The following is a 10373-nucleotide window of genomic DNA, read 5'->3' as shown; positions in this document are numbered from 1 at the left end:
TGTACAAAATGCATTGTTTTCACAATATTTTTAATATACAAAATCATTTACACATCTTTAAAATGTTTGTAAACTTACACATCATTATTTTCTAATGATGTAGACTCATTTTGTATGAAATTGGCATGGTAGATTGTAATGGCTATTCATTCAATGAAAATTATGTATTTAAGCTACTTGAATCAAACTATCTTGTGCAAAACATTAAGAAGCAAAAAGCGATGTTTTCATTTGTTATTCTTGAAATCTATTATTCTTCATTTTCAGGGTCTGGCTCTTCCACATCAAATTCCAGCTGGAATTTGGTTATTCCCATAACTTTGTTGATCCAGCGGTAATAAAGGGACACTCGAGTGTACACACCATATTTCCCCTGCTTTGCACATTCCTCCCCCCAGCTCACAATGCCGGTGAGGAACCATGTGTTGTGAATACTGTTTGTGTGAGGGCCTCCACTGTCCCCCTGACAGGAGTCTTTGGCCTTGTTGTAGTATCCTGCGCAAAACATGAAGGGCGTGATCCTGGCGCTGCTGCTGCGCTTACACTCTGTCCGATCAGTGAAGGGAACCTCAACCTTCTGCAAAGTGTCTGCCGTGAACCCGAGGAAGCGCGTCCGGCCCCAGCCGCTGACCGTGGCTGGGGAAGACTCCTTCACCAGGGCCTCAGTGAAAGCCTTGGGCCCGATGCAGATGGGTCGGACTGTTGTGGAAAAGCTGATGGGGTCTTTGAGGTACAGCAGGGCGATGTCGTGATCATACAAGCTTAGAATGCCATTGTATTTAGGATGCATGTGCTGCTCCAACACCTCATAATCCTGCTCGGTGCCCTCTGTGATGTAGATGTTATGCTCTCCTGCAGGTAGACACATTACAGATATCGAGATATAGATTAACCGTGTAAAATAAAACATGTAGTGGATGTCCAAAAACAGAGAGCATCGACCATTTGCCTTGGAAGTGTGATGAATAACAGTTAAATTAAGATTGAATTATTTCAAAGACCATTGATCCAACAAATGTCTGCTTGATTTATCTGTCAATCATTTGGTACATGTATGTAAATTGCCTTAAAGATAGTAGAACAAATAGGCCTGGTACAAAAAAAAGGAAATATATAAAAATATATCAATAACTTGAAACTTTGACTTAAATAAATGTCAACATATTTCAAATAACTGTATTATGTTAGTTGAAAGCAATGATATTAAGTTTACATAATAAAATAATAGGTTCAACTTAACATAATTGCTTTCAACTAAACTAATACAGTTATGTGGAACCTGTTCACAATCAATTGAATGAAAGTCACTGTTTATTTTTTTCACTGTACCAACATTCAAAAAACCCTCAGATATTTAGTTAAATAATGCATTAGACAAGCAGCAAATACTCACAAGTCAGAATTTAGAAGCAGGGATTTTTTGTCTTTTTTGCCTAACTTAACAATTAACAAATGATCAAAATACACAACTTGTTAATCAACAAATCCATGAATCGCCTTATCATTTGAACTCTTCACAGAGCTCCTGCATCAGGCTTAGCAGAGGAGACACTAGATGTAATGGTGGTGGTGAATCTTACCTACTCTGATGAAGAAGGAGCCTTGTGCCTCCATCAGGCAATGAGCAGCAGTGATAACCCACCGATCACTGAGGATGGACCCCCCACAGAATAATAGTCCAACAGATTGCTTTATCAAGCCTACCTGAACAAAAAGGGAGAAAGTAGCTGAGAATAAGTTCAAGAAAGTGAATACAGCTGCTGTTTTGTCTCCCTTGTGTGATTCCTGTAACAAAGCCTTCCTACATGCCTGAGATATTTGAACTTCTATACAATACCTGCCAAGGGATCTCGCCTTGGCTCACCGCCGTGCCTCCTACAATGCGTTGAATAGGGCTGGATGGCTCCTCAGTGGAGGCCTTAGCGTCATGGAAAAACCACCAGGGCAGTTTCTTTCGAGATTGGTTTGTTGAGGGAGAAGTCGCCAGTGTATTGGCTGGGGTTGAAGGAGGGGGTGCAGTAGGGGGTGCAGTAGTGGTGATGTTGGTCAGATTTGTGGAGTTCTGCTGGCTTGCATTCACATGGCTGAACAGGGAGCGACTGTGTCCTGCACTCACCTCCGTCAGGGCAGTTCTGCCACATGGAAACTCAACTAGTGATGTGAGAAAGGCGGAGTCATATTGTTGAATTTAACAGTCATTATTATGATATTTAGAAGGGAAATTATCGCAAATACACCGATACCTTCTGCTTCACAGTTAGCTCCATCCTGCATCAGTCTGTATCCTCTCGCACACGAGCATTTTGCTCCAACGGTGTCCATTGATTCACAGAAGTGCATACAGTCTCCATTGTTCATGTCACACCTTTTTGCTACAACTGAGAGGAAAAACATATGTAATACTCTTATTACATATAATGACAAGTTGATGCCATACTGTGTGTGTATTTTGTGTGAATACTTTTACACTGAAAAACATTCAGAAGACATATTTTTTAATGACCAGCATGGAGAGAAGTAATCATTACTACAAGCTCAACTTGTTTTTGACAGACTTTATATTGTGAACCTATCCTTTAAGGACACCTTCTACACTGTCAAATAAAAGTGTGACTCACTTCACAGAGGGCACTTTGAAAAGCTGTTTTAAAAATATCCATCGAGACAAACAATCTAATTTGGGAACTTAAAACCTGAATGCTGGATGCAAGCTTTTGATTTAATTTAGAAAATAAATGAGGGTAAAATAGGCATCTGGCTGTTTATCCTGTGAGACTGAGATCTGATCTGGTTTCATACTCTCAGAAATTTTGGATCATGTAACATAAATATCAAATTTCTTTTAACTAGATTTTATATCGAGCGTCAGGTCTTTCACTTACTGATCTCACAGCTCCTGCCAGTGAAGCCAGACGGACATGTGCAGGTGTAGTAGCCCAGGTGGTCTTTGCATGACCCCTGGTTCAAACATGGGCTTGATTGACACTGATTGCCATCTGAAGAAAAATCCAGACATTTTACTTTTATACAGCAAGGTTTAAAGGTTAGAAAGAGATGCATCTTTGGAGGCTAATGTCTGGGTCAGAGAGAACATTTTTGCAAAACGTATCTAAAAAGGTCTTACCTAAATATGTCACCCAGAACTGGATCTAAAATACAAAGTAAGGTCTCTGGTGAGTAAAGCAAGGAAAGCCACGAATATGTATAATAAAAACAATTATAAAGAAATACCCACTGTCTTGTCATTGTCTTCAAAGACCTCTCTGGCCTCTTCCAGGTTACATACTTCCTCTACACACTCTCTCTCCAGGTTGCCTTCCATGAACTCCTCAAACACACCAGTGTTGTAGCGTTTGTGTCTCCGCAGAATGCTGTCGGCTGCATGACCGGACCGGAACACACGGCCTGAGGCTGAAGCTGAGGCTAAAGTGATTAAAACAAAAATTGAATATAGCTCTTTCTAAAAAAAACTGTCTTCATCCGATACGCTGCAACGACAAACATGTAACGTATAGAAACTGTTTATTGATTTTGGTTCCTTTTTCTACCCAGCACAGGTGTTGACAACTCTCTAAAAGCAAAACATACGTCTAAGATAAACCTCTAGAGAGAAATGATTTAGGAGCACCAACAAGACGAAGTGTGAAATACCTCCATATCCCAGCTGAAAGTCCAGAAGCAGGCAACACAAGACAGACAAAGAAACAAGTGCCATTCCAAATTGCTCTGGTATCCTCAGACAAACACACACCACCATCACTCCAAAGTACAGCGCTGTGTTTGCTCATGTACATTCACAATTAGTTGCATGTTTGTTCAAAGAGAAACGTCCTGACTGTCTGGAAGCGTGTCAACATCCACATGCACTGAGTTTTGTAAATACACCAACAGTGGGGATATCAGAATAGAGGATTAAACAGTAAACCAGACCTGATAATTACAACTGTTTTGTTTTTTTATAACTTCAAAAAAGAAATAATATAAACACATTAAGCCGAATTTGAACAAAACAGTAAGAATATTTTAATTTATTTTCTTTAAATCCTACCCTATAATAAAGATTACATTTTTGGATAAATTCATCAAATGTTTCTTTTTACGTTAATTTATATTTTGTATTGTTGTTGTTGTTGAATATGTGCTTTTCAGTGGCTGTGGAAATCAGAATGGTTTATTTAAAACTTCTTCAATCTGTATTATTGTGATTTAGATATATTGATGAAATTATTGATAATAATTGTGAAATTCTATTAACCTACATTAACTATATAAGTTATTGATGCTTTTATTGACAAATACAGCTTTTCTAAACCTTTTTTGTGCCATAATAAAATGCACTTTTGAACTTTGGCCACAAGATGGGGCCCATACACCTCAATCATCCAAATTACACAACAGTACAGTAAAGGAGAAGGGTCATGGGATCACGTACGCCATTCTTCATCATTGCTCAGTCCAAGTTAAAAACAATAACAGGAAAACATTAAACCATGTTTTAGGAAGGGCCATATTTGAAAATAGATTTCTACTATGAGAGGCAGTAAAGCCACAAACAGTGTTTACATTCAATTTTGAGTTGGGCTGGGTAAAGTTCAGTAAATATTTCTTATAATTTGGCTTAATTTTGCATTTATTGAACAGGGTAAGAGCAAACAACCAGAAAGTATGTATTACAGGAAAGTTGAACATCAAGGCAGTGTAAAAGAAAAACAAATATTGATTGATACTTTTATATGTTTACATCTAGAATATCATTTTTCCAATCGATAACCAAGATAATGCTGCAGTAGTCACATGAACCCTGTGTTGATTCAGCCAGCTCAAGATTTAACTCCGGTGTCATTCTGGCTTCTGGCATAGAAGATGCAACCCATCACTGGCCATGAAATCCCCCCAGAGGGAGTCCAAAGTCTTCTCAAGTGTTGGCAACTATTGACCGGAGGCATTTATATTTCATTGAATCGTTCAGAGGCTGAATAATTAATTCGCTTGAGTAACTAACACTGTCTGCTCAATACAAGAGCTTCTCTATCATTTCCAGCCAGGAGGAGTAGAGTAGTAAGGTTTTGATATGTATTCCAACTACAGTTCAACACATCTCTATAGTTATACTTTGCCCTTGCTGAGTCATACTCCTAAAGGTAACTCTGTAACTTTAATAGCAGAGTTGAAGCAGACAATTGACTGGGCACACTATAGTTTGTACAGGAGAAAATAGCAACACATTTCTGTTGCTATTTCTGTAGCACTGAGGTAATGAATTGTGAGCTTAGCACACTAACAAGACTGGACGGTATGGATGCATGGATGGATAGATGGAAGTAAAATTGTCTGCGACGGACTATTGATTGATGAAGATCTCCCTGACATCTCTGTCTTCACTCTTTCTTTGGTAGCTCTGCACAGCTGGGGAGTGTCAGCTCCAATTAGGTTAGTCACTACAGTGGGGGATCGAGTCAGGGCCTCCAAGATAATAAAAACTCTGATGCTTGCTCAGTGCTATTGATTGTTACCGTGCAGTATCTCCTGGGCTGCAAGCAGACCTCTGTCTTTCACCGGGGACTCAGTGTCATTTACAGAGGGCTTATGTTCGGCGGTGGTAAAAACCTTCCTTCTGTTGCTGTGGAGCAAAATATTTGCAGAGCTCAAACAAGAGCAGCATGATTTGGGAAAAGCTGTACAACGACAGATACACAGTAATAATTTAATCTCTTTTTAGTCGATCTTGTGATATTAAAAAGGCACAATCTATGATCTGAAAATAACCACAGAAGGATAAATGCATTATCAAAAATACATATTTAATCTTTGATCACTTTTAAGTTGATGAACGTTGCTTTGAATGTTAAAAAACTAACACTAAAAATAACCAAATATAAAAAGAAATGTCTAATGCTTTCAACGCTGTGAAGGGCTCATCAGTCAGGCCTGCCTTTTGAATTATAATTAGGTGAAAACCCACAGCAGGGAAGGTTTTTCATCAAGGTAAATCAGGGCTTACTGTGTCTGAAGTAAACTCCTTTTCCCAAACTGACCTTGCATCTACAGAGACTCAATGTATTTTGGCAGCAGCTCTCGGACACTCACTACAAAGACAGAACTGTGTTGTCTTGATCTAATCACACTAATATAGATGTCTGTTGTCCAAATGATCCTTGACTGGATAATATATTATACTAATAGGTGGGAGCACATCGCCCAACTTCTAGTCTCTCGTCATTGGCTCCCCTCATTGGATTTAATTCAAGACTGTGCTCATCGCTTTCAGGCGGAAACCTCTAGAATTCAGGCCTTAAGTCACTGACAAATCTCGGATCTATGTCCAATGATCACAACTTCAACTAAAAGAGAAAGAGCTTTTGCGGTTGCTGCTCCACAACTTTGGAACCAGTAGTCTTAAGATATCAGATGTGCTCCCTCTAACTCTATTTTTAAATCCAGGCTAAATATTTATTATATCAAATGACTTTGTGGCCCAGTTATTCTTTAAAATGTTCAATGTCTGTAATCCTAAATCTGAAATTTACTGTGCATTGTTTTCATTGGTACGTCTCTTTTTGTACTTTTTTGTCCGTACAGAACTTAGGACACCTTAACATGTTTTTAAATGCGCTGTAGAATTAATGTTGACATACTAACTCACTATAGAAAATGAAAGTGTTGGCGAGTTTGTACCAAGTGACATTAAAATGATACAGAAAGACAGCAGAGGAGATATTCAGGTTTTATGGGGGGGTAACATGAGCTCAGAGCTTCATGATTTAGACCCTAACATGTAAGTGTTAATGTTCTTTGAGGGCTTATTTATTTATAGATGCAAAGAAAACCTGTACTTATGTTTGGTGACATGTTAGCACTCTGTCAATCTAGGTTAGTTTATGAACGCCCTTTTTTCCTCTGAGACGGGTTTGAATAACATCCCACTGGCAGGTTGAGGAAGATGAGCAGCTGTCAGGAACATTACAAGAACTGAAGACTGAGTGAGAAGTAAGACTTTGTATTCATCACAGATTGTGTTTGCTTCTGAAGTGAGAAAAGCATGCCATCAGGAGCAGGCAAATGAAATGTTGGTTTAATGGGAAATCCTCATGAGACACCCTGCAATGTCACCCACTGGAAAACATATTATTAGGTAGAGAGATGGTGTAATTAAATTATACTATTCACTGAGTATCAACAAAAAAATCAGGCTGAAGAAAACAGTCGGGCGGGAATTTCGACAGAAGAAAAGGTTTAAAAGTTAAGTTTAAGACTGAGGAATTTGTTATCATGTCCGTCTGTAAACTAAAAACAAACTTAGCTTAGCATAAACCCATAAACCAGAGGAAACAGCTAGCCTGTCTCTTTCCAAAGGCACAAATATTCAGACTAGGCCTCTAAAGCTCACAGATTAACACATTCAATCTTATTTTTTCCAATGAAAAAGTGAAAAAAAAAATACGGTTTATGATTTCAAGAAGGGTATCTGACAAATTCTTAGTGATGACTAGCCAGCTTTTCCCCGTTTCTAGTCTTAGTCCTAAACTAAGCCTACATTCCCCTAGCTGTAGCATATTGTATACTGTTATTTACAATGTTGTTTTACACAAGAGTGGTATCAATCTATTTGCAAGAACTTGAATAAGGAACCTCTTTAAATGTTAGAATATTCCTTTAAAGGAAGCAGAAGTGAAATATCCGTCTGATCACAGTCTATGCTACAGCCATGCTCTAAAGGCAGTCTGTTCTTCTTCTTTGTGATGTACAACTTTTAAACACTGGTCAACCTTGAAATCTTGGGCAGGAGCTTACTGTGCTTGTAAAAAGAGAAACTCAACATCTGTTTGATAGTCAAAGACTGAATCCAATCTTGTGTTTCGGGGCGTTTCTCACTCCACTTCAGTCTTGTGAGTTCACATATCCGCGGGGATCTTCTATGATGTGAGCTGTAAAAAGAAGCACCACAGGCCTCAAAGCACTACTCCCCTCTATCACCCCCTCTAGATAAAATCATTGACATTAATGTGATATTTGACAGAGCCTCGCTTCGTTAATTAGTAAAGTCATTTCTGTAATTTGAAAGCCTGATGTTTCTCTAGCAATCCCCCGCGTACCCACATGCATTCCCACCAAGCCGAACACTCTGACAGCTCAACAACCGGCTTGATATTTTGCAGAAGACAGAGAGGTAGTAATTGAATTTACAGGCTCACCACACCCATACAAGTCCAATCATCTTAAACACTAGAGGCCTATCGGATGAAATCATGCAAAAAAGGAAGTAACTATACTGTACTGGATAAATTCATGATGCAATTTTAGTTATGGGAATAAAAGTAGATTCAAACATTTTTGGGGGGACTTTAACATGTTATATCTGATATAATCAATGTTTCCATCCAAGTGTGATAGCATAAAAAGTTATAAAATAAGGTGAGGCTACTGTATGTAGGTCACTGACCCAGTTATGCTTGGTCTAATTAGTTTAAAGGTTTAGCTAAATTAGCAAAAGCATCATTTATGGGTGCATGTTTATTAGTCCAAAAGTGGATCATCTTAAAGTAACTACATGTCCACGAGTGGGATAAATGGAGATGAATTAAAATAATAATCCAGTTCGCAAAAGTATATGTGCTATCCATGCACTAACTCTCACCGATAGTGACCCAGAAACAAAGTACTATTATGAGTTCCTAAGAAATGAGAGCTCCAGTCCACTCCTGGTTCTGTGAGCCGTGATGCAGCCGAGCTGACAGACGCTGCCGGCTCGAGATGTTCAGCCACCGTTAATGAAAAGTGGAGCTCTCATCCCTCCTGGTCAGAAAGCGCTTACTGTTTTCTTGCTAAATGTCAAAAATGGGTTTGCAAAAAATCTGCATTGGACAGAATCAATGAGGTGGAAATGGCTGAAATATTAATTATAATAAACCAATTCCAACCTAACATTTGGATATTGGATATGTAAAATATGCTTCAGGTGCTAATAACTCGCCTGCCAGTGGACTGATGAAGGTTTAATCACCAGAGGCAGAGTCTCAGCAGCATCAAAGACATGTAGATCATCGTTCCCAAAGCGGAAATACACCCCAAGTCTGTGACATGAAAGATATAAAAATGCAATCTGGAGAGCGGCCAAGTTCATTATGAGGTGTAGTAAAGGGAGACATGAGAGAAATATGACATACTGTCACACCTTTCGACCCTGACCTCTTCAGTTTTGAAATAACTTGCTAACCCCATCGTGAACTCTGGAAGTGAGGTCACTGTTCCTGGGCTGTGTGAGGCTCCGAGATTAATGAGCAGGTGCAACAGTCCTGCAAATAGTGTTTGATGAAATCCATCACTTTTATGTGCCACGCTATGACACACACACATAAACAAGAGGTTGCAAATGCTCAAATATTTTTATGGCTTCATTTTCAGTCCTTGGCTTTAATTATGCATTTGCTGCTATTATCAGATATACTCATTGATGGCAAATATTTCCAAAGTTGCTGAGTAAATAGATATTCTTATAGCGTCCATAAAGACACAATTTACTTAATACATCTACAATTAACAAACCCGCAATGCTCTATTTAGGAGTGACCCAAACAGACATGGGATTTATGTAACTTTGGGCACATTTTGATCGAGTGACAGAATACTTTTTGTTTGGTTGTGATAAATGCAAAACACAGACACAAAATCTACAAACCCTCCTCGGCCTCAGCTTGTGTCCGCTGTCATCAGCAGTCTGAAACAGAACCAGCCTGATCACCTTATCAGCCACACTCAGAGCTTTATCAGCTAACACCGCCAAACAGAGGCAGATGAGCAACCATGCTGCACAATATTGGTGCAAATCACCGTCTGTCCCAAAGAATGATTTTTGTAGGACTGATCTTTCCCCCATAATGTCTTCTTTTTGATTTAGGTGATTCTCAGTCTAGCCAAGTTACAAATAAAGCATCTCATTCCCCATCTGTTCACTCAGTCAGTCATCCTGCAGCTGATTTATACGTGAGCACAGTGTGCAGATAGGGGGGAGCGGCCATTATCCATGCGATTGGAAATTGATTTTGAACTAACTGAATGTGTAGTAATTAAAACCATGACAAGGTCTATAAAATATATGGTCCTATGAGGGTGTGTAAAGATTGTATAGACTTTTATGTTGAACAGCTATAAAACCTGATGCAATTCAAAACAAGAGTTCTTTGCAAAACTAATTCTGCTCTTTGATATGATACAAGTAAGGGTTTGTCTGATGCCCGCCAGATAAAACAAGATTTCAGTTTGAATCACATTTTTTAGAAATATTGAGAGAAAGCACTGGAGTAAACCCCTGCACACTCAGAAGATGCAATCTCTTTACTCCATGTCATCATACTGAGTGATTATCTTTAACTGGA

At 38.9% G+C, this 10373-nt stretch overlaps 1 protein-coding gene across 2 annotated transcripts in view; it reads right to left on the bottom strand.

The window, feature by feature from the left end:
• Positions 1-13: 13 nt before the first annotated feature.
• The window catches only part of f9a (coagulation factor IXa), a 112019-nt gene continuing 101659 nt past the window's right edge, over positions 14-10373 (bottom strand). The window contains exons 1-8 of one of the 2 annotated variants that reach the window (XM_063876590.1): positions 3652-3779; positions 3236-3423; positions 3125-3149; positions 2883-2996; positions 2244-2378; positions 1838-2151; positions 1581-1704; positions 14-852 (exon numbers count right to left, since the gene is read on the bottom strand). In XM_063876590.1, the coding sequence (XP_063732660.1) occupies positions 251-852; positions 1581-1704; positions 1838-2151; positions 2244-2378; positions 2883-2996; positions 3125-3149; positions 3236-3423; positions 3652-3757 (1608 nt within the window). In that variant the 5' untranslated portion in view covers positions 3758-3779 and the 3' untranslated portion in view covers positions 14-250. Of the gene's footprint in view, positions 853-1580; positions 1705-1837; positions 2152-2243; positions 2379-2882; positions 2997-3124; positions 3150-3235; positions 3424-3651; positions 3780-10373 lie in introns of those variants that run through there. The other variant, XM_063876591.1, reaches the window with a different exon arrangement.

Source organism: Eleginops maclovinus, chromosome 23 (assembly GCF_036324505.1).
Source record: "Eleginops maclovinus isolate JMC-PN-2008 ecotype Puerto Natales chromosome 23, JC_Emac_rtc_rv5, whole genome shotgun sequence".
In the NCBI taxonomy this organism is placed as follows: domain Eukaryota; kingdom Metazoa; phylum Chordata; class Actinopteri; order Perciformes; family Eleginopidae; genus Eleginops; species Eleginops maclovinus.
The sequence above is the reverse complement of the archived record's forward strand: the minus strand, read 5'-3'. Positions and strand labels throughout refer to the sequence as shown.